Raw genomic sequence first — 26226 nt, forward strand, 5'->3', positions numbered from 1 at the left:
TCAAGTAAATGTGAAAAGTTCAGCTTATATCAACTGAAACTGTTGAGAATTATTGTGGAAGGTATAAAAAAATATATATCTATAATACAATAATTGTTGCTTTCCATTAAGTCTCTCACCATCTTCTCTAATTTACACCTTATTTTTAGCAATTCTTAAAAAAATGCAACAATCTATAATTTTATTTTTTACTTGAAATACTTATCCACTCCGGTCTCAACTGTCTGGTGTTATGAATGATAAATGTATATAAATTATTGGAAATCAAAACACAGAAATTATTTCTTTAGTCATTTTATGCACTTTTATTTTCAATAATGATTTTAATGTATCTTATTCACACAATACTTGGAAATATCTGTCCTTGAAATATTACTGCATACATCATCTGTCAAATAATAATTTATTTTCAGAACAGAACTGGAGAAAATCCAAATAACACATTTTGGCATTGTTGAAATAACTATTTAATATGTACAACTGAAAGGATATTAATAGGGAAAAATAGACTTTTTCTGCAGAGTAAACATTAATGGTGAGAGAAAATATAGCACATGCTTCTTTTAGCCATGCAGTTCTTCACTTTAAATACTGATTCCCTCTCTCTTTCTCTCTCTCATTTTCTACACTGATAATATTAGTTGTACAGGATACATCTCAAGAAAATTTCGCTTGCCCTTTATATTACAATAAATATTTTTTAAATTATGATACACAATGAATATTTACAGATGGCAGTGTTTGAAGTATTTACATATGTATGATGTCTGCATATCTTCGTTTCCTTTATCTTCCTTTTCTCCTTGCTAATTTCATCCTCCATGCAGAAAATCACAATAAGCACCCAATAACTATAGTTCATTGTCATGAAATCTGATTACCAGTTTGTGTTGTAATAATTTTCAGACCTATGCTGTTGTCACCTGTAATATAAAAATTAAGGTGAGAAGTATATACCAAATTACATTTGTATCACAGTCAGTCAGTATGGGAGCAAATACAACAATAACATGAACAGTATTAATTCCTTGTAATCTTGGTACCCTTCTTCATGAGTTTATTTATTCACAATGCTCATGGCCTTGTGAAAGCCTAACAAGTTGATGCCACATATGCATCTTGCACCTTAAGTGTCAGCAAAGCAGACTTTTAGCTCATGAAAAATTCACAGAGAAATATTTTAAGGAGAGCAGAGTTACAAATCAACATGAAGAAAACTGAGTACATCTTCATGAACAAGGCTCCCAATGATGGTCTCCATCAACAGTTGATGAACTCACTTTTTTAAGAAATGGACATATTTAAATATTTGGGAACAATTTTTAGCAAGCAGAATAGAATGGAAATTGAGATTAAAGCAAGGATGCATTGGCAAATAGAGTATATTTTGGGCTAAGGGTTGTGCTGTGCAGTAGGGCAGTTGCAAGAAGTTTTAAAATCAGACTATACCAGAGCATACTTTCCCAGTAGCACTATATAGGTCTTAAACATTGACAATAAGGAAAACGAACAAAAACTGCTAGTCATTGAGAGGGAGATACTAAGGAAAATATATGGCATCAAGAGGGTCCCCCAGTAACAGTAGAGGATACTAAAACATTAGGAACTGGGAGACTATACTCACAATCTGATATTGGCCAAAGGATAAAGATGGAGGACTGATGTGAGCAGGACAAATAATTAGGATGGAAGAGGAAACACTACAGCTAGTAGCTGTGCTAGTAAATGTACATGCTTATGCAGAGAAAGTACATTTAAGACAAAAGGAAGAAGAATACTTTAATAAATTTGAAAACATTTCAGTTGAAGATGTAGAGAAAACTATATTACAGTTAAAAAACAAAATTTCTGCTGGGTGGGATGGCATACTTACCAAAGCTGTTAAAGCAACTGCCTGGATAATAGCTCACCCTCTTTGCTCAATAATTAATAAATAATTTGAAGAAGGCCATTTTCCAGGTGTCCTAAAGTATGTGGAGGTAAAACACTTGTTTAAAAAAGGCTCAAGAGAAGATATGGGGAACTACCACCCAATCTCTATTCTCCCAATTGTTTCAAAAATATTTGAAAAAGTGGTGGTAACACAAATGAAAAAAATTATAGAGAAATCAAACATAATTTCAGATAATCAATATGGCTTTCAAAAAGGCAAGAGTACAATAAAGACCATTAATGAGCTTGTGAAAAAAATTGGTTCCACTGTAAACAAATCAACAAAAGTTGCAAGATTATTCTGTGACCTCACAAAAGCATCTGATTGATTCTTGCATCACTATGCAGTGGCATCTGTGTAAGGTCAGCTTACTTTGGTTATGTGCATGCCATCCTTAGCTATGGAATAATCTTTTGGGGAAATAGTACCCAGAATCTACAAACATTTTTCAGATTACAAAAGAGAGTGGTAAGAATAATGACAAAATGCAATAAATGGGCTCATTGCAAAGAATTATTTTAAAATGTGGGCATTCTGACTGTTCCTCATGAGCTTATTTTTCAGACCATAAAGTATATCAGAAAAAATCATAACAATTATAGCTTGAACAACATTATTCATTATCGTAACCCCAAGGATGGGTCATTGCCTCCATTTAGAAAGAAAAAATAAGCTAAAAGCTCATAACAGTCTTGAGAATCAAGGTGTGATAATCTATAACAAACTGCCACAGAATATAAAAGAAATTAGCAGTATGTATTATTTTTTTAAAAAAACTGCAAAACTTTTTTGTAAGAGCATTGTTTCTACGCCTTGGATGAATATCTTAAATGAAAACCAAAGAATTGTTCGGAACACCTAACGTAAGTTACGTTTTTTTCATTCATGTATTATGTATTTATGCCTTTGTATTTATGTCTGCTACTTCCATATCAACACATCTAGTATATTTTGTAAACAATATAAATTATTTTTTATTTTTATTTTTGTAATGTGTATGCAGGGCTTTGTATTTCTGTACGTTAGTTCTACATCACAATACCTATGCTTATTAAACAATGTAAATGGCGTTTTTAAAGAAAATATTTAGACTTCATACCATAATTTGTACATTCACTGACGACATCCATATAATGTATATTGTCTAAGAATGGACAAAAAATAAATAAATAAATTTATATCTACCAGATAAGACAAATGAACCCAAGAGATGCTTAAAGAACTATGGTGTGGAGGGGCTTCAAGAAAACTATTCTGAGTGGAATGCATTAAATCTTGAACAGAGTATTGTTACTCCAGAACGTGACTCAATGAAATAAAAAATCTGGTTACAAATTACAGTACATAGTAGCATTGCTTGTAATGGGAAATGTTTCTACGATCTTGACTTGCAGTGTAGTGAAGACAGTATCTTAGATCCATTTATGAGTAAAATAGGTTCAGTAGATATACTATATAAAGATGCTACCATTCGGTATCATGAAGTCACTTCTGGATAAAATTGGTGCAATAGCTATGATATTTAAAAGTGCAATCATTCAAAGAATCACTGTTTTTACAGATATTTCTTCCCTATAAGAGTACTCTGTAGGATAAATATTATTTCTGGTTGAAAGTATGATGACAGCTTAAATTCAAATAATTCTGTGTCTATTGGCCTTCAGTGAGGTATAAATCTTTACTGAGGATGGTAACATTCGTAAAGTTGTTGTTGTTGTGGTCTTCAGTCCTGAGATTGGTTTGATGCAGCTCTCCATGCTACTCTATCCTGTGCAAGCTTCTTCATCTCCCAGTACCTACTGCAATCTACATCCTTCTGAATTTTCTTAGTGTATTCATCTCTTGGTCTCCCTCTACAATTTTTACCCTTCATGCCGCCCTCCAATACTAAATTTGTGATCCCTTGATGCCTCAGAATATGCCTACCAACTGATCCCTTCTTCTAGTCAAGTTGTGCCACAAAATCCTCTTCTCTCCAATTCTATTAAATACCTCCTCATTAGTTATGTGATGTACCCATCTAATCTTCAGCATTCTTCTGTAGCACCACATTTCAAAATCTTCTATTCTCTTCTTGTCTAAACTATTTATCGTCCATGTTTCACTTCCATACATGGCTACACTCCATACAAATACTTTCAGAAATGCCTTCCTGACACTTAAATCTATACCTGATGTTAACAAATTTCTCTTCTTCAGAAACGCTTTCCTTGCCATTGCCAGTCTCCATTTTATATCCACTCTACTTCAAACATCATCAGTTATTTTGCTCCCCAAATAGCGAAACTCCTTTACTACTTTAAGAGTCTTATTTCCTAATCTCATTCCCTCAGCATCACCCGACTTAATTCGACTACATTCCATTATCCTCGTTTTGCTTTTGTTGATGTTCACCTTATACCCTCCTTTCAAGACACTGTCCATTCTGTTCAGCTGCTCTTCCGAGTCCCTTGCTGTCTCTGACAGAATTACAATGTCATCGGCGAACCTCAAAGTTTTTATTTCTTCTCCATGGATTTTAATACCTACTCCAAACTTTTCTTTTGTTTCCTTCATTGCTTGCTCGATACAGATTGAATAACGTCGGGGTGAGGCTACAACCCTGTCTCACTCCCTTCCCAACGACTGCTTCCCTTTCATACCCCTCGATTCTTATAACTGCCATCTGGTTTCTGTACAAATTGTAAATAGACTTTCACTCCCCGTATTTTACCCCTGCCACCTTCAGAATTTGAAAGAGAGTATTCCAATCAACATTGTCAAAAGTTTTCTCTAAGTCTACAAATGCTAGAAATGTAAGTTTGCATTTCCTTAATCTTTCTTTTAAGATAAGTCGTAGGGTCAGTATTGCCTCCCGTGTTCCAACATATCTACGGAATCGAAACTGATCTTCCCCGAGGTTGGCTTCTATCAGTTTTTTCATTCGTCTGTAAAGAATTCGCGTCAGTATTTTGCAGCTGTGACTTATTAAACTGATAGTTTGGTAATTTTCACATCTGTCAACACCTGCTTTCTTTGGGATTGCAATTATTATATTCTTCTTGAAGTCTGAGGATATTTCGCATGTCTCATACATCTTGCTCACCAGATGGTAGAGTTTTGTCAGGACTGGCTCTCCCAAGGCTGTCACTAGTTCTAATGGAATGTTGTCTACTCTGGGGGCCTTGTTTCGACTCAAGTCTTTCAGTGCTCTGTCAAACTCTTCACGCAGGATCATATCTACCATTTCATCTTCATCTACATCCTCTTCCATTTCCATAATATTGCATAATATTGTCCTCAAGTACATCGCCCTTGTGTAGACCCTCTGTATACTGAGCCGGCAGTGGTGGCCGTGCGGTTCTAGGCGCTTCAGTCCGAACCGCGTGACTGCTACGGTCACAGGTTCGAATCCTGCCTTGGGCATGAGTGTGTGTGATGTCCTTAGGTTAGTTAGGTTTAAGTAGTTCTTAGTTCTCGGGGACTCATGACCTCAGAAGTTAAGTCCCATAGTGCTCAGAGCCATTTGAACGAACCTTCCACATTCCGCTTTCCCTTCTTGGCTTAGAACTGGCTTTCCATCTGAGCTCTTGATATTCATGCAAGTGGTTCTCATTTCTCCAAAGGTCTCTTTAATTTTCCTGTAGGCACTGTCTATCTTACCCCCAGTGAGATAAGCCTCTACATCCTTACATTTGTCCTCTAGCCATCCCTGCTTAGCCATTTTGCACTTCCTGTCAATATCATTTTTGAGATGTTTGTATTCCTTCTTGCCTGCTTGATTTACTGCATTTTTATGTTTTCTCCTTTCATCAATTAAATTCAATATTTCTTCTCTTAGCCAAGGGTTTCTACTAGCCCTTGTCTTTTTACCTATTTGATCCTCTGCTGCCTCCACTATTTCATCCCTCAAAGCTACCCATTCTTCTTCTACTGCATTTCTTTCCCCCATTCCCGTCAATTGTTCCCTTATGCTCTCCCAGAAACTCTGTACAACCTCTGGTTCTTTCAGTTTATCCAGGTCTCATCTCCTTAAATTCCCATTTTTTTGCAGTTTCTTCAGTTTTAATCTACAGTTCATAACCAATAGATTGTGTTCAGAGTCCACATCTGCCACTGGAAATGTCTTACAATTTAAAACCTGGTTCCTAAATCTCTGTCTTACCATTATATAATCTATCTGATACCTTTTAGTATATCCATGATTCTTCCATGTATACAACCTTTTTTCATGATTCTTGAACCAAGTGTTAGCTATGATTAAGTTATGCTCTGCGCAAAATTCTACCAGGTGGCATCCTCTTTCATTTCTTAGCCACAATCCATATTCACCTACTATGTTTCCTTCTCTCCCTTTTCCTACTCTCGAATTCCAGTCACCCATGTCCCTTCAGTATGTGAATAATTTCTTTCATCTCCTCATACATTTCATCAATTTCTTCGTCATCTGCAGAGCTAGTTGCCATATAAACTTGTACTAATGTAGTAGACATGGGCTTCGTGTCTATCTTGGCCACAATAATGTGTTCACTATGTTGTTTGAAGTAGCTTACCTGCATTCCTATTTTCCTATTCATTATTAAACCTACTCCTGCATTATCCCTATTTGATTTTGTGTTTATAAACCTGTAGTCACCTAACCAGAGGTCTTCTTCCTCCTGCCACCAAACTTCACTAATTCACACTATATCTAATTCTAACGTATCCATTTTCCTTTTTAAATTTTCTAACCTACCTGCCCGATTAAGGGATCTGACATTCCACACTCTGATCTGTAGAATGCCAATATTCTTTCTCCTGATAACGACGTTCTCTTGAGTAGTCCCCGTCTGGAGATCCGAATGGGGGGCTATTTTACCTCCGGAATGTTTTACCCAAGAGGACGCCATCATCATTTAATCATACAGTAAAGCTGCATGCCCTTGGGAAAAGTTACGGCTGTAGTTTCCCCTTGCTTTCAGCTGTTCTCAGTACCAGAACAGCAAGGCCATTTTGGTTAGTGTTACAAGGCCAAATCAGTCAATAATCCAGACTGTTGCCCTTGCAACTACTGAAAAGGCTGCTGCCCCTCTTCAGGAACCACACATTTGTCTGGCCTCTCAACAGATACCCCTCCGTTGTGGTTGCACCTACGGTACAGCTATCTGTATCATTGAGGCACCCATGCCTCCCCACCAGCGGCAAGGTCTATGGTTCATGAGGGGGTTCATAAAGAATGAGGTTATATTTACAAAATTGTTGTGGTTTTCTCCTTCTTCTTTGTCCTAAGCGACTGAATGAGGTACTTTTTATTCTGCAATTTAAAGAATTTATCATCATTCATGTTAGTCTTCTCCGTATAGCACACAGTCTGTTGAAGAACAGTACTGACAATTAACTGTAATTAACTAAGAATGTGCATATAATTTAAATAACTACACAAGCTACTTTCAGATATGCTTTAATAATTATTGTCAGGCACAGTCAGAAGCTTATTAAAATTCATATAACTGATAGCAAGTGCAGTTTGCATAAGAAGTCATTTGCCGCACGGGATTAGCCGAGTAGTCTAAGGCGCTGCAGTCATGATTTGTGTGGCTGATCCCGGCGGAGGTTCGGGTCCTCCCTCAGGCATGGGTGTGTGTGTTTGTCCTTAGGTTAATTTAGGTTAAGTAGTGTGTAAGCTTAGGGACTGATGACCTTAGAAGTTAAGTCCCATAAGATTTCACACACATTTGAACATTTCTTTTGAACTCATTTCACATCGTCATAAAGTTCATTTAACATAAACTGAGAATGAATAATGAATGAAATTTTCCACTAAAATTACTGGTAAATTTTCAGTAAACTGAAAGTCTCATAATTTTTAAGGTGTGCCACTGTTCAATAGTTGTGACCACAATATTTATCACTTTGAGCAGCATGCTAGAGGCACTCAAAAACAGGAAGTGATCAAATACACAGTTATTATGCATACTGTGCATTCTATTCTCAATCATAACAATGACATCCACTGTAAGCTCTGATAATATTTCAGTCATATGTCATAATTAACTACCCCAATTGTTTTGATGACAGGAGTGGTCTCTTATCTCTAATTCACACAGTGAAGGGACACTGCCTTAAGGGAACACAATTACCATCTTGTAATTAAAAGTAAAGTACCTCTAATTTAAGTATTCATGAGTCAGTACACTGCCATGTGAGTATAAATACCTTGAGTCTTCAAGAAATCCTGTAGAGTTCTTACTAGTAATGTTGTAGATCAGGCTTAGTGTTCATGATTGTAACAGAAAATGCTTTTTCAGTTTTATAGTATTTTCCTGGAATATCATTACACAGGAAAGAATGGATGGTTTCAGACCAGAGTAGCTACTCTACCAGTCAACAGACTCCTTGTAACTTTTTAAAAATTAAAATCACTTTCTTAGATACTGTTTTCTTAATGTGGTACTATTAGAATTTGGCTTACATGCATAAAGCAACTGTGGATCACTGTAGCCCCTGTGCACGTTTTATGCGACAGTTAAAGAGGTGTATGATACTATGATTACTGCCAAAATATAGCCAAACACCAGGTAAATAAGGATGGGCATGTTTCAGCATCAACTTCTTAATTGGAATTATGGAAGATTTGATTTTTGTTCTTTTTGTCAGTGGGTCACTTGCTTACAAGGAGAGTTGACTGAATAAGTTTCACTATTTGAAATTTCCCACATCGCAAGATATTTTTTTTTTTAAAAGGAAGAACCAAAAAACAAAAAAAGTACTAAGAAATAATAAAAAGGTAGGGGATAACTTGCAGTCAGTCCACTGCCTGCGAATTGGTCAGCATACATTTCCTGCATCGATACTTACAAAGAGTGCCCTCCACTGCAACAAACCCCAGAACAGGGTCCTTTTATATTACTTTATGTCTACTCATGCATTGCACAAAACTGCTGCTAAACAATGATCTATTTCCAGATGTTATGCCTAGCTGTTGTTTACATGATGAGAACAACTATTCAGCAGAACATGTGGAAGCATATCAATAAAGTGTTGCCATCAACATGTATAAGTATTGTCAAACCAAACAGATCAGATTAAAACATGTACAACTAGTTTCATAAAAGTTGCATTAAATTTTACTGACCTTTTTCTTTTGGTTTCTTTTCTTCTGAATGGTCATTCCAAGGCTGAATTTCCCCTGAAGCTGTCAGAGCAAAGATCAAGTTTGTTGCTAATAATACAGCCACAGTTATCCAGAACACCATTCTCCATTGCAACACAGTGCTCTGTAAGAAAGAGAGAAAAACAAACACTTTCAGATGAAGGTTTGCTAATGAATATGTGCCCCAATTATACTGATATCATTGGAAAAGATTTAATTCAGCCATTGATTGACTGAGATTATTAGAGTTTTGTTGGTGGAGGATCTATCATGTGGAAGACTATTTACAAAGTTTCAAGAACTGGTGTTACACAAAAATGTTGGAATACACATACCATTCACATTTGGACTGTAAAGACAAGATTAGAATAATTACAGACTTATTTAAACAGACATTCTCCCCACTTTCCATATGTGACTGGGACGCGAAGAGACCATAATATTTGTTACACAGGGAAATTACCTTCTACCATACAATTTACAGTGATTTTCAGAGTCTGGATTTAGATGCAAAATCGGAAAGAAGACTATTTTGTACAGGCATTGTGAATCTCATGAGGCAGTAGCTTCAGGTGTCAAAAAGATCCATGTGAACAAATTTCAAAATAATTTTTGAGAAACAGTAGACCAATGAAAGGTAGACAGTTGCAGTAACCAAGCATTTAAATTAGATTTTCCTAACATTTTGTTATGCAGTTTTGTTCTGATGAAGTAAATTAATGAAAGGGACTATTAAGACTGTAGAGAATAGAAGGGTGTAGGGGAGAGATAACCTACAGCCCTTATTAAAATCTTAACACACAGAGAAACAAACGAACTGACATATAAATTAAATTCCAGTAATCAAGTTTCTATAGAAGAAACTGTCAGTAGAAGGAGACAGTACTTGACATACTTTAAGCATCTCAAGTACGCTATTCAAAGTATCACAGTAGTGACATGTACTTTCATCAACTTTTAGTCATTCACATGCATGCTTTCACTTTCTGTTGGCTTATAGAATCAACTTTTGGGGTAGTTCACCTAAGTAAATAAAGTGTTTATGCAAAAGACCTGAGCAGTAAGAATATGGCAGAAGCTTGTGATATTCTTACACTCACATCCCAAAAGAGCACTACAGAATTTCTTCAGGTTTTGTGAGAGATATTTCGATAACACTGTGCTATGGTTGTTTTGAAGGCTTCACACACTAATCTACTAACTGCCAAACACGTTTCATTGAGCATCTCTGTGTCTATAGTCTCATGCTTTCTTTTACGTCAATTACGTGTAGTGTCTGTTTCTTTAGAAGTGTCTTTACAGTGAGTCTATATTTTGAGGGCCCACCTATCAAGAACTGTTCTAGGTACATTGTAACAAGTGCAAGATCCTCTTTTAAACTGAAGCTAGAATTTCTCTACATGCTCTCTTGAGCTAAAAGCCGTATTACTCACTGATTTATGATACCACTGTCTCTTTATGTAGTTTAGTGAACATATAATTCTTTCCATTTCGTTTAGACCTCCTTTGTACCTTGTTAATCATTGCTACTACCATTGTTTTATGGACAGTGATACCAGTTTCACTGTGAACATCCTCAAAGAGTTATGTCTGTTTGTTGTCATTAGATCTAATATATTTCCATCACGACTGGGGTTCTGAACTATTTGTTCTAGGCAGTTTTCAGAGTAGGCGTTTACTAATGTTTCACATGAGATCTTTTCACTCCTACCACTAACGAAATTGTAAGTATCCAAATTGACGGTTGAAAATACCATTATGCAAGAAAAATTCCTGCACCCTAATGCTGAGAGAGGAAATAAAAATAAATAAAAGGCTTCAATTTGTGTTTGTTTGTGTACACTATCCATTGCATATATCAGTGTTTAAGTGCAGTTTTGAATGGTCAACTCTGGATGGATGTTAGACCTCCAGGGATAATGACCAAGTCACTTTACCCAATTTGTAACTTGTCTCACTTCCACAGTTATATGCCATTGGAAGGACTGACATGTTACATAAATAACACATATTGCCAAACATGTGTCACCCAGTCAACCACAGGCTCATTGTCCACCCTCCCTTTTGGAATCACTCTCACCAATATGCCTTTCACTAATATTTTCCAAATAGCTTTCTTTTTAAATATCATGTAAGGTGGCAGCTTTGTCCATCATTAGTAACACATATCACTATACATCCTTGTGTTTCATTGCTTCCAGTTTGTATCACGACACTGTGGTTAGTACATTGGTGTCCAAAATAAAAGAAACAAATGGACACTTTGCAAGGTTGCATTTATTTTGCCATAAAACAGTTTAAACTGGTGATAATGAAGTAGAAACAATGTAAATAACACAGAACATTAACAACTGCAATATGCATGATGGTAGACAAAAATGTTAGTCATTTTTTTCCAACTTAATGGCTTTGTGCACACATTCTGGCAACTATTTAATGTGCTCAGCATGGTGTGCTACCATGTCTGGCTGCAATACAGGCCTGAAAATGATGGGGTGTGCTGTGAATGATGTTAAGTCTCATGTTGAGGCAATAAAGCCCATCCTTCCTGCAGAGCTACTTGCAAGTCTTGGAGAATGGTTGGTGGATACTGACGTGATGCAACCTGTCTCCCTAGCAAATCCCAGATATGCTCTATGGGATTCAAACTGGAACAGTGAGCAAGCCAGACCATATATGCAGTATCCTCCACTTCAAGAAAATGTCAACCACCCATGCTCTAAGAGGTCGAGCATTACTGTCCATCAGTACAAAGTCTGGATTCACAACACCTTGCAACAACTGCTTATGGAGTCCCAAAATCTTGTCACGATACCTGACAGCAGTTAAAGCTTGTCAATTCACCCATTCAATTTCATGAAGAGGTGTTCAAGTGGTCAACATAATCCCTGCCCACACCATGAATGGTCCTCCTTGATATTGGTCTCTTTCCATAATGTTTGGATTCCAAAATCATGTTCCACATTCCCTCCAGATGCAAATGTGCTGAGAATCACTCTCCAGGCCAAATCAGGGCTCATCTGGGAAAAGAACATTGACCTAATGCTTGATCATTCAGGTGGCATGTAGCCAACTCCACTCTAGACATTTCCTTCTGTGAAAACACATCAAAGGTACACATACACAGGTCTCTGACAATAAAGGCTACCCTGCCAAAGCCTTCTGCACACTGTTTGTCTCAATCCAATACATCCAGTGGATACTATAAGGTCAGATGCCAGTTGCTGTGCAGCACTAAGGCTGTACTGACATGGCCTTACTGCCCAGTAACAGTCCTCTCTTTCTGATATCACACATGGTTGGCACTGCTGTGGCCTTCAGAATACTGTTTTCGTTTCTATAAATTGTTGCCACTTCTGAGAAACCATAGAATGATTCCCATTAAGCCCTCAGGTAACATCAGGTTGCAACTGTCCTGCTTCCATGACTCTTATGGCACTCCACTACAGAGAGTCTGGTAGGCATCCTCTTGTGCCATACTGCAAAGTTTGTGACTGTACGCACAGTTATTGTGGATGTGAGTCTACCCAGTAAATACTACCCTGTTTGATAGGTGCCCTGACGCCATTGTTGATATGTTTCTCCACTGACTGGAATGCCATATTCTGTGCAGAATATGATTGTATGGACATCTGCTGACATTTTGTATGATTATACCATGAATTAGACACAACATGGGCAATGGCAGTTTGTTGTTTTAATTTTGAACACCAGTGTACTTCACTTCTAACATGCTATTCTCATATCATAGACTGATGCCACAACAACACTACAAAAAACAGGATCTATTGTTGGATGTGAAGCAGTACTGATTTTATTGCAATTATTCTGTGCACCCAAATTTTTCATGCTGAAATCCTGGAAAAAATATGCACAGATTATTCACATATATATGGTATAATAATAAGTGGCTAGATACAAAAATCTACTTACCCATAAATAACTTAAATTTTTTCCCTTTTTCCTTCTATTTTCAAGACAGTTGCACATGTAACGTATCATATGTATATGAATGTTCTAGAATGTTATTTAAGCAAAGTTCCATTTGAATTTATAGTTCATTTGATTATATTTATCTTTCTAATTACATTGATACAGTTGGTTTCACTATAAATTTAATTAATGAAAAGTTATGGGTAATTGAAATTCTGACTACCATAAGTAATGGGGAAATTTGTTGAGCTAAGGGTAGAATATGAAGTACTGTTATCATTCATTCAAAATCAGAGATTTTATTCCTTCTGAGAACATACGTTAAATTATCTGAAACTAATTAACTTACAAAATAACTGACATTAAACATTCGGACACTTACAGTTTTGACTACCTATTTTGTCTTAATGCCTCAAATATTTTGTTGCTGTATTTAGTTATGTATTGGAGAACATATTTCTCTAATTCATTAAGATACTGATTAAGATTCTGAATAATTTATTATAAAAAAAATTAATTTAAAGATGGGTTCCATACTCGTAAGTAGGAATTTTCAGACAACGGAGGCAGAATAAGGTTCCATATACTTTCATGATTTACTAACCTCTAACATTTTTCATAAACCAGATAGTATTAAGGCTTATAGTCCACACAAAATGACAAAATCTAACCCGGCGAATCTTAAAATAATTAAAAAGTTTCAAGAATCACATAATATTCTTATGGCTGTCTGTAAATAGTCATCCCTTGCCCAGGAATTGCCAGTCTCATGTGCACTACTAAACAAGGAGAAAAGTCCACAATTGGCAAGTATTCATGTAATATGTATTAGTATGCCAAATAAAACAACAGAGTCAAAGGCTTTGGCAAGTCAAAGAATATACCAACAGAATAAATTTTCTTACTGAGCTCTGGTTGAATTTCATTTCTGAAGTACTGGCTTCCACATGGAGAATCTTTTGTAAAAGCCTAATTGAGAGATGGTTAACAAGTTCTGCACAGGTAACTTCGTCAATAAATTTGAAAAAGTCAAGAATGAGAGAAATAGGTTTGTCATTATAGTGGTTTGCACAACTTTATAGATGGGTGTTACAACAGCAAATTTAAGATGTTCAAAATATGTCCTGAAACATTAAATGATTATGAAGATACATTGGTGAGCCAAAAGATTACAATGATACCACTTAATAGTGTATTGGTCCACCTTGGAACATAATACAATAGTGATTCTGCATGACACAGGAAGTCTTTGGTAGTTTTCAAGAGGTATGTGGCATCAGATGCCTATGTACAGGTCAGACAATTCTGATGAATTACAGACTGGTGGTTTGCGGGCACAGAGCTAGCACCTGATAGCATACATTACATCCACCAGCCAGCATCCATGGCACATTGCATGTATGAAGCAGCCACTTGCCTGGATGACAGCATATCCGTGTATGATTATCAACGTGGTGTAACAAGAAACATGTTTCATGGAGTCAGGTGACACATTTCTATTGATCCACAGACTGATCTCAAAGATTATGTACCTATTGCAATTGTAACTGATGATGTTGTTAGATCAACATAGGAAAAGGTAGGGATCAGCAGCAACTCCATATTCAACAATGTGTGTTGAATGGTGTGCTCCAAAACACTTGTCCCTACACAAGTGTTGTACTCAGCCACCAGATTTTCCATAAGTTGCTGTCCATCCTGATTTACTGGTCTGGTAAGCTTCTGACCTCCACCTTCTGTGATGTGGCATGGACATCCAACTCACTGTCACATACTTGCATATTCACTGCCTTTCAACCAATTTTGCATAGATGCTCAAGACAGCAGCACATGAAGAGTCAACCAGTTTCATTGTTTCTGAGGTGCTCATCTGCAGGCCATAAAAATCTGGCGTTTGTCAAAATCATTTACGTCCGTGGATTTTCCCATACATGGCCCATATTGCGACTAGAATGTTCGCTATTCATCTGTGCTCTGTTTACATACTTTTCTTATCACATTATGTGCTGTAGTGCCATCAGGCAGCATCCAGTTTAGCAGTGTGCAGTGATTATAATGATTTGTTTCAACAGAATTATTTCAAGGATAACTCTATCAATTCAGCACAAGATTTTAATATTCTGCTAGGAACATGCTCACAGTTAGCCGAATTACAATTTTTTGTGACCTGAAAAGTTTTGTAATCACCTTTTTTCTGGGGACTCAGTTTCATTTGGAGCATTACTTTTTTTAAATAATGTCCTAAATAGTTTTTGCATTGCCTTTATAGTCTTTTACTTTCTTGAGCAAAGTATATTAGTATTGCTTTTTTGGTGACAGACTGGTATATTTTACAGTACTGGTAGTAATAGAGTTTCAACTTTTGACTATCTCTTGTCCTCTGAATTGAGGTCTTGCTTACTACAACAGGATACTTTAATCCCATGAGTTACCCATCCTTTGTAATTACTTATGTTCATTTTTATGCACATTTGCTTTAGATTAAAATAAGACTTTAAAGTTATATAGGAATATGTTTAAGGAAGAGTTAAATTTCCTATCTACAATGTCTACCTGAAAAATCTTTTCCTAGCATTTTTTCCATAATTTCTCTCTAAACACTGACTGAGTGAGTAGTTCTGATACTGTGATAATTTTTTTCTGTGTTCTAAATATAACTGGTCAGTGTAATAAAGTGTTAACATTTGATGATTATTATCAGATAAATCATTGTCTATTGAATTTACATCTAAATCACTGAAGGCAATTGCATCCAAAAACAAATTATCATTGGCTGTCGTACTATCTCTTTTAATTTTCACAGGCAATTTTCAACACTTGCCATGGAAAACAAACCATGTAGAATTGTTTTTGTACATTATCTTATAGTTAATTCAAATTGATTTTCATAGTTAAGCAAAAATTTCATTAAACAGTTATTTTACAACCATTTGAGTTTACGAGTGTGGTTCTTCAAGGGTCCTTTATGCTTATTGACTTTGCATTGTATTTTTGCGGTTCTCTTTTCAGGAAAACATATTACAAAATATGGCTAACATTACTGCAGAACTATATTACCTTAATCTATAATATCTGAAGTAACAGGTCTAGTTAGAGCAATACATTCTATTTCAATTGAATTTTTTTATTGTAATAAACCTACTTTGGCTATAATTTTGGCTATAATTTTCAATCTATCTGAGAATAATATGTAAGTAACAGGTCTAGTTAGAGCAATACATTCTACTTCAGTTGAATTTTTTATTGTAATAAACCTATTTTGGTTATAATTTTGGCTATAATTTTCAAGCTATCTGAGAATAATATGTAGAATTTCATCATTATTTGCTCAGTTTTATATATTTTTTTTCTGTGTGTACTGCTACCTATGTCTAGTTATTCTTGACTTCCATTCCACATACGTAGTGGGAGAGGGGGATGAGGGGGTACTGTCTCTTATTAAATTCCTGACTACGTTTTTGGAATCTATGTTTGTAGTTTAGCAAATTTGGGGTAGCTTGTTATCCTTTTTCACATCAGTGGATGCTGTCCAATGTACTTTAGTTATATTTATATGGTAACAAATTTCTGACAGCATATTTGATAGCTGCACCAACAATGCTATATTGTTATAAAGTTGCTTTATATAGTGTGCAAAGTTAGCTGACTAACTGTTTGATCATTGTTAATCAACTAACTTCATAGACTATATAAAGTAATTTTGTAACCATACAGCATTATTGGTGCAACAGTCAAATGAGATGTCAGAACTACATTACCTTATAAATACAAACCAAAATATGCTGGACAGCATTCATTGATGTAAAAAAGGACAAACAAGCTGACCACATTTGCTAAAAGATAAATGTGAATTACAAAATCATAGACAGCAGTTTAATAAGTGACAATAACCACAAATGTGCAATAGAAGTCAAGAATAACTAGACGTAAGTACCACTGCATATATACGCACCATACAGACATAAAACATAAATAAAAAATATTAAGCAAATAATGATAAAATTCTAAGTATTATCCACAGACAGATTGACAATCACAGTTATAGCCAAAATAGGCTTATTACAATGAAGAAATTCAATATGACAAAACAAAATCAAGACCTTTTTTAAAAACATGAGATCATAAATATGAATCCAAGTATGCTGATTCAATATATAGAAGCAGTGTACTTGGATTCATATTATATAGTAGAGATAATTAGAAGCATGCAAGTTTAAATGGGTATACATTATCATATCTTCTTTTAAGCGATGTCAGTTTATAATAATGTAAGTGAAAATTGTAAACTGCTTGCTAATAAAAAATTATTCAGTTTAACCAAGAATATATGGTCAAAGTAACTGAGTAGACTTTAATTCTAGTAACTTTAGTATTTACTTACATTTGGAGTTAATAAGCCAACTACATATGGTACAATAACACCTGTGATTGCCCCAATTCCATTAACTAGAGCCATGACAGATCCAGCATAATTCGGACTAAGGTCCAAGCCGTTCACCTTCATACCAGCATAAAATGTTCCCATCAATGCCATACCAAGTGTAAACAATGATACCACAGTTACCCTATCACAGCTTGCATATGATGCTGCTATAATACCAACTGCAGGTCCTACAGAAGCTGTGGAAACAAAATTTCATACTTTATTAAATTATGTTTTGAAATGTAGTGAAGTGTAAAATGTGTAAAAAGCTTTACAACAATTCTTATATGAGAAATTTTCTGATAATTTAAAAATCTAAATGTGGTGTAAAAGCATCTATCATAAACAGCAACTATTGTCAACTAAGAGAACTTAGAGTATAGACAAGAACTCATTTCTTCCCTACAAATAACTTGAACATAAATATTTTAAAGGTACCTACAGATACTGTGCATTTCAGGCAGTAGTTTGCTCAATGGTGATTGCTTACACTTACATAATATTATGAAATATAAAACAAAAGTAAAGTGATGGAATAGGAACAGTTGGTGCAAAAGCTGAATGAAAAGCAACAAGGTGAGAAGATTGTGAATAAAAATATATTTCCAGAATATATTACAGATTTGTATTTAACTATTTTCATAATATTCACTAACATATTGAACATCTTATTCAGAAATAAAGACAAAAATAAGAAAACAAGTTTTACATTCATTGTAGAATCTTACCTATAGTAGTAAACAGTTTTCGTGTGTTTGTGGTGGAAAGATATCCATGTGTTATAATCCAGTCAGCCACTCGTCCACTACCAATTGAAACAAGCCACATAGCGATGTATGGAAGTGACGACAGGAATCCATTCTGAAAAAAGATTTTGATGTGTGATTTTCCTGAAATATGCTTACAGTAAGGTCTTCAAAAAAATACATGAATTTTCTATCTCATCGAACTTGGTGAGTGTAATTCTGACCCTAGTATTCCTTCTCAAATGACTTTAAAAATTAATTTCATGAAATATAGTGGAACTACAGTTTTCTTTTTCCTAGCTCTGCCTAACTGCTATAGAAGGAACTTAATAGAATGTCTCCTGTTCTAACATGAGACAGTACTGGCAAAAGCAAAACAAATTTTATAAGTATTTACTTATGAAATTTGTTATTAATAACTCATCCCAACTCAAAAGAAATAGCAATGGGCGTAGCTACAACATTGAAATGAAGGCTGATCTTCGCTACTTTGCATTTAGTCTAACTTGATGTCTGACAAATAGCAAACTGACTTTTCAAACAAACTAAGGAATTTCTGAATGACAACTCCTTCTACTCGATATATGAATATTTATTTTAGATTTTTTGGTATAAATTAGTAATTTTACAAAAATAAATATATAAATAAATAAATAAAAAACTTGAATTATGGCATGTAAAGAAGCCTTTTGTTAAACAGGCATGTTCCACATCATTACAAAGTGTTGTATTCATGATCTATGGAATAAGTATTAATCTAAAATCTAAAAATGAAAACCTACATTACAAACACATATCTAGAAGCAAATACTTATTGAGATAGGGTTCATTCCCTCTTGTAATTGTGTTCTGTCTATTGATACAACAGGAGGTGTTCAATGTGTTTAGCAGTCATTGTTAGACATACTTCAGGCCTCCTTCTCAAACAATCATGAACTTGTGTGAACACACCTGACTGTACTGCTCACATGCCTGAGAGACATATTCCAGTAATGTTACTATATTGGCAATGGGTGAGCTGTTGATCAGTCCCTATTAGTGTTTCTGTAACTGTAAGTCTATGGTATTTTGATCTGGTGAAAGAAAATGCCACATTGTCCTACCTCCTCAACCACTCCATGCCCCATTAACGTTTGTGTTAAATACTGTCATATAAGGCATAGTAAATGGCATAGTGTCCCACTGTGCATGAACTGCAATGCCTGTCTTTATGTAAAGGTACTGTGTTCCAGCAGCAGGGTAATATATCATGGGTGATAAACATAACCTATCAATTTGCTTTGTAAAGTGTATGGCTCTATGAGTCTGTCATCCACAATTCCTGCTGATACGTTGAAACTAAATATCTCATTTCATTTCATATGCCTACGAAGTATTACACCCAGATATTTTATATGAGTTGGCCAGTTCCAGCAGTGACTCAATGATAGTATAGTCATAATTTATTTTCATTTTGTGAAGTGTAAAATTCTACATTTCTGGACGTTTAGGGCAAGTTGTCAATCTATACACCACTTTGACATCTTATCAAGATCTAACTAAATATTAATGCAGCTTCTCTCAGATAGTACACCATTATAGATAACTGCATCATCTACAAACAGTCTGATTTTACTATCGATATCATCTGCAAGGTCATTAATATACAATTGAACAGTAACGGTCTCAAAACACCCAAAGTTACTTCAACATCTGACAATGATTCTCCATTCAAGATAACATGCTGTGTCCTCCCTACCAAAAAGTCCTCAGTCCAGTCACAAATTTCACTTGATACCCCATGTGCTCGTACTTTTGACAATAAGCAAAGGTGCAGTACTGAGTCAAATGCTTTTTGGAAATCAAGAAATATTGCACCTACCTGGTTGCCTTGATTGAAACCTTTCAGTATGTCTTGTGGAAAAAGTGCAAGTTGGGTTTCAAATGATCGATGTATTCAAAATCTCTGTTGGTTGGCATTAAGGAGGTCATTCTGTTCAAGATACTTCATTATCTTTGAGCTCAGAATGTTCTAATATTCTACAACAAATTGATGTCAAGGATATTGGACAGTAGTTTTGTGAATCACTTATAATATCTTTCTTGTAGACGGTTTGACCTGAGCCTTTTCCCAAGAACTGGGCATGGTCTTTCGTTTGAGGGATTTACGATAGATCATAGTTGGAAGAGGTGCTAACTCAGCAACATATTCAGTGTAGAATCTGACAGGACTTCCATAGGGCTCTGGAGCTTTGTTCAGCTTTAACAATTTCAGCTGTTTCTCAACACCAATGACACTAATACTTGCTCATTCATCTTTTCGATTGTACAAGGATTAAATTGGAGTGGTTCTCCTGTGTTTTCTTTTGTTAAGGAACATTTGAAAATGGAGTTAATCATTTCAGTTTTTGCTTTGCTACATTCAATTTCAGTTCCTGTCTCATTCACTAGGGATGGGACACTAACTTTGGTGCCACTAACAGCCTCTACATACGGCCAGAATTTCTTTGGGTTCTGTGAAAGATCACTTGACAATATTCCGCTATGGTGGTCATTGAAGGCATCACACATTGCTTTCTTGACAGCCAAATCCGCCTCATTCAGCATCTCTCTATCTATAATCCTATGCTTTGTTTTACACTTATTGCATAGTAATCTCTGTTTCCTTGGAAGTATATTTATATTTACTGTATACAATGGAGGTTCCCTCCCATTCTGAACTGTACATATCCATCCAATGCATGGTCAATTATTCTTTTAAACTTGAGTCCAGGTTCTTCTACATACTCCTGCACTATGCTGAAAGTTTCAAGTTCCTCACTGAGATATGACATTAATGATTTTTTACCTAGTTTAGTGAACAAATATATATTTTTCTGCTTGTTTTAGTTTTCCTCTGTACTTTAGTAATCTTTGCTGCCACAACTGCATCATGGTGACTAATACCAGTTCTGATGTGGACATCCTCAAAGAGGTCAAGTCTATTTCTTGTCATTAGATCCAATATATTTCCATCATGAGTGGGGTTCCTAACTATGTTTCAGTAGTTTTCAGAGAAGGCATTTAGTAAAGTTTCACAGGATGTCTTATTATACCCACCACCAACAAAACTAATTTTCCCAATTAATTGTTGGATGACTCAAGTCTCCACCAAGGATTACATTATGACTGAGGAACTTACGTACAAGTCAACTGAGGTTTTATCTCAAGTTTTTGGTTATATTCGGAGATGAGTCTGGTGGGTGATAGAAGAATACTGAGTCTTGCCCAAACAATATCACTTGAAGCTCCAATTTCTATCTTGTTGGATATGAGTTTCATGTCTACTGTTACAAATACACCAACTCCATTTCCCATTTGCCTATCCTTTTCGATTTACACTTAAATTTCCCCCAAAATCCTCACTGCTAACAATTTCAGGTTTCAAATGGCTTTCTGTACCTCATATTATGTGAGCTTCACTGCTTTTCATGAGCACTTCAAACTCTGGCACTTTGTTGTGAATGCTTCAGCAGTTTAGCATTAGGATTTTAATACTCTCACCTGTGGGAGGCATTTCTTTCAATATTACACTGATACTTCAGGGTTTCCTACACTTCCATGTTTGTTTGAATGTTAGAATACACTCCATATGTGAGTATTGTGGTAATTCATTATCCCAGACTGAATGAATCCTAACTGATCTGTAAATAAAATGCAAGCTGTGAACTATGGATATTCAGCAACTATGGATATTCAGCAATCTGTATTCAAATCCATTTATAGAACCATAACCTGCCATAATGGTCTTGTGGACTGAAAGCTTGCACATGCTGGAAGTGTTATGAATGAAGTAACTGTTGAAGAAGAACTGACCAAGCAACAGCATGGCTTATGCCTTCAGCTCCAATTCCTTGCATACCTGTTTCAGAATCATCATCTGTTTATTGCAACAGTCACTCCTCCATATCCAAGCTGCAAACTGTGTGAGGCTAACCACAAGCCTTTGTCCTTGTTGCACATGATGTCATGTGTGCAACATACTGAAAACTTTATCAGATGGAATTTTGTGTAGAGGATGTCATTTGGTGTGCATGACACACAATGATGATTAACAGTAATGGCTAAACCATGCCAGAATACCATTTCCCACATGGAATGATTGATGTATTTATCCCCAGTAAAAACAGTTCTGGCAACAGAAAAATTGTTTGGTCTCTGAAGTCATCCAAAGAAATCTGAAAGTATGAAGACAGCACTGGAAAATTAAACACTGTTCACACATTCAAAACCCAGCACCCCTATTGGACTTCTTGTCAATGCCAGCCAGGCAGTAGTGGACACATTTTGGAGGGCCAACATATTACAGTTTTAACAGACCACCAACCATTCTCTTCTATTTTATAGCAATCAACTGAACTTGTTTCACAAATGGAAAAACAAATGATGTCAGAAAATTCAGTCAGAAAATTAATAGTGTAAGGAGAGCATTTAAGCTGTGCATTAATATATGTAAAAGTAAAAATGGGGCATTAATAATTGATCACCAAGAGATATTGGAACACTGGGTAGAATATTTTAGTAAACTATTAGATGCTCCAAAGCCTCCTTCTGAAGAGATCCTAATGTACACCGAAGAAGATGGCGAGGCCACAGTCCCCCACCCCCTCTCTCAAGGAGAAGTAGGCAAAGCAATAGCCCAACCAAAGAACAATAAAGCACCAGAGACTGATAATATAATATCAGAGCTATTGAAAGCCAGAGAAGTTGAGTTAAATTGCACGGTATACAAGATTTTGTGCTGTATCTGGGAAAAGGAAGAGCTACCAGAAGAATGGCACGTAGGGATAGTGTGTTTGACATACAAGAAAGAAGATATACTGAAATGCGACAACTACAGAAGCATAACACTCCTGATTATTGCATATAAAGTACTGTCAAATATCTTGTTCAGTAGATTCTCACCCATAGCTGAAAACATTTTTGGAAGTTATCATGTGGGTTCACGCCAACAGCCTAGCTGCAGTGGTAACTCCAATTACCGTTAGATCAACGAAGTTAGGTGCTGTCATGCTGGGGTAGCTCTTGGATGGGTGACTGTCCGGTCTGCTGAGCACTGTAGGCAAGCGGGTTACACTCAGCCCTTGGGAGTCTAACTGAGGAGCTACTTGACAGAAAAGTAGCAGCTCCGGTCACGAAAACTGACAACAGCTGAGAGAGCAGTGTGCTGACCATATGCTCTTCTGTATCTGCATCCAGTGATTCCCCTGGGCCAAGAGGATGATACGGCAGCTGGATGGTACTTTTGGACCTTCTAAGGCCTGTTTGGACAGAGTTTTGTATCATGTGGGTTCAGATCAGGAAAGTCAATTGTGACCCAGACATTTACTCTCCAGCAAATAGAAGAAAAGACAAAGAAATTTAATGTTGGTATGCACCATCTTTTCATTGATTTCAAATCTGCATATGACACAATAAATTGGGCTAAATGTTATGAGGTAGTGTAGTAATTTTGGGTGCTATTGATGTTGGTGCATTTGATAGAGATCACCCTAAGGCACGCCCATTGTACTGTGTGAGTGCAGTCTAGGCTATTACCTGAATTTCCCACATGAACTGTGTTAAGACAAGGGAAGGGCTTTCCTGCCTACTCTTCAATTTGGCTCTTGAAAAAGTGATGCAAGACTCGGGTATCCAGACAAGAGGGACTATCTACTGTAAGTCCATACAACTGTCGAGGTATGCACATAATCTGGACCTAGTGAGTAGAATATTTAGAGATCTACGAAGTGCTTTCTCATTTCTAAAACTAAGGGCAGAGAAGATGGGCCTGAAAATTAATGAAGGGAAGACCAAACATATGTATAACTGTACAAGACAACCTTTATAGCCCACAGTAACACTTGCTAGAATGACTTTCAAGTGAGTGGAATGTTTCACTTCTCTGGGAGCAAAGATAGAAACAAATGGCAGCACTTAGACTGATATTATGACCCGCACAAGTGCTTCTAATTGATGTGACTTTGAAGTGCTGAAACATACTAAATTCAAGCTTCCATCACAAGAGACTAAGTGCTGCCTCTATAAAATGCTGATACGCTCAGTACTTATGTATGGTTCAGAAACATGGACGACTACGAAGCAGGGTGAAAATAGAATGAGGTCACATGAAAGAAGTATACTGAGGAGAATCTTTGGACCTGCGTATGAAAATGGAAGCTGGAGGAGGCGAAGGAATGACAGGCTTTTGACTGCTATAAGAAAGATGATGTGGTCAAGTTCATAAAGTTATGTAGATTGAGATGGGATGGACATGTAATACAATGCAATGAAAGCCTGCTACAGTGAACCTGTAGATAGAAGAGCAAGAGGATGACCAAGGTTGAGAAGGAGTCATGAGGCTGGGGAAGATGATGTCTGAGTTGGTTGCTGTAACTGGAGGTCTACAGCAAAGTCAAGAGAGGAATGGTAGAAAATTATCGAGGAGACAAGTACCATCCTGGGATGTATTGCCAATGGAAGAAGAAGAAGAACTAAAGTTGTATCGTCACATCAGTACCACCATGCCAAATATATAACTCAGTTTTCTGTGCACATGCATGACAACAAGGACAAGGAAAGCACTGTGGCAGGTTGCCTTCCCAAGAGCATTGCCAGTGTAACAATTGTGGACTGGGCTAAAATTGTAGATGACCAACTGACAGATACATTCATATAACAGATTGTCTGTGACAATGCATCTCCATCATTTCATTTGGCTCATGTGGCAGTTGATGTAGCTGTTGCGGTGCTCGTCAGAGGCCTTTAATCCTGCAAAAACATCACCATGAAGTCTTTAATGTCATTCACAGCTTGTATTACCCTGGCATCAAAGCAAGATGATTTGGCCTGGTGTTAAAAAAGAGAGCCATATGTGCACCCACTTCTGTATCCTGGAAAAACAAAGTTTCATGAATGTGCACATAACAATTAAGGATTTTCCTCTCTCAATGTCACCTTTTGCACACATACATCTGTACCACATTGCCCATTAACCTGTACTAATGGTCACCATTACCAACTCATTATTGTTGATCATTATAACAGATGGCCAGAGACCTTACCAGTTGCAGATACCATAAATGAACCTGTTAGCATGGTATTTGTGGGCACCTGGTTTTATAACCATGGAATTTCTCTTATAATCACCATGGAATGCAGTCATTCATTTGAGGTTCTCTGTTCAAGCTCATTAACCTCTGTGGCAGTCATCATGCTCATACAATCAGCTAGCACCCCAACAGTAAAGGCATGCTGAAATGCACGCACCACTCCCTGAAATCTACTCTCATGTGGACAATGAGGTTAGATCAATTCATTGCCATGGGCTCTGGTAAAATGATGACTTGTCATGTTAACTGGTGTAGTTCGTATTTAGCAAATAGTTTCACATTCCTCCCTACAATTCAGTCATCCTGTGAGCACATAGGCTTTCTACAAAATCTTGAGCTGCTCCTACAAGAATTTTGGTCACATACGCCGCAAATCATGTCATCCTTTCATTTTCAAAGATTTGAAAACTGCAACACATTTTTGGCTGCATGATAAGACCATATGTCCACCTCTTACTCCTCCATATTCCAGCCCATATGAAGTTAATATCAAGAGGAATGAACACCTTCATCATCCACAAATATGGAACACATGAAACTGTGTCCATTGAATGACTTAAGCTCGCTTTCCTCGACAGTTTGACACCTGAGTGGTAGGAGCAATTCTCCAGCATTAGCAGCAGTTGTCGAACAATATGCAGTGGCTGCATCACCCTCTGCTCTAGATCTGGCAACACATATGCAAGGCCAGCTGCCTTTCCTACCCCCCCCCCCCCCCACCCCCCACCCCCCACCTCCCCTCTCAAATTCTTCAGATTGATCACTTGCAAGTACTCCAGGCTATTGTATGGACAGACAGCACCAGGACACCGTCACAAAGCTGATTGGTCGATATTTATGCACTGTGCTCTCTGTGGGTTCCTCCCTTCTTACATCATCGACTGGTTCTGAAATGATCCAGCCTCCAGTAGCCTGCCATGGACATGTGTTGGTTTCCTGTCCCAAAAACCCCAAAGAGAGTAGATGAAAGC

General features: G+C 36.6%; 1 protein-coding gene across 1 annotated transcript in view; it reads right to left on the reverse strand.

Moving 5' to 3' along the window:
* Positions 1 to 278: 278 nt before the first annotated feature.
* LOC126278043 (putative inorganic phosphate cotransporter) overlaps positions 279 to 26226 on the reverse strand; it is a 168274-nt gene continuing 142326 nt past the window's right edge. The window contains exons 7-10 of the mRNA XM_049977798.1: positions 18129 to 18261; positions 17359 to 17597; positions 9027 to 9168; positions 279 to 923 (exon numbers count right to left, since the gene is read on the reverse strand). Coding sequence (XP_049833755.1) covers positions 865 to 923; positions 9027 to 9168; positions 17359 to 17597; positions 18129 to 18261 — 573 coding nt within the window. The 3' untranslated portion in view covers positions 279 to 864. The remainder of the gene's footprint in view (positions 924 to 9026; positions 9169 to 17358; positions 17598 to 18128; positions 18262 to 26226) is intronic.

The sequence above is a fragment of the Schistocerca gregaria genome, chromosome 6, assembly GCF_023897955.1.
Source record: "Schistocerca gregaria isolate iqSchGreg1 chromosome 6, iqSchGreg1.2, whole genome shotgun sequence".
NCBI classification, from domain to species: Eukaryota; Metazoa; Arthropoda; class Insecta; order Orthoptera; family Acrididae; genus Schistocerca; species Schistocerca gregaria.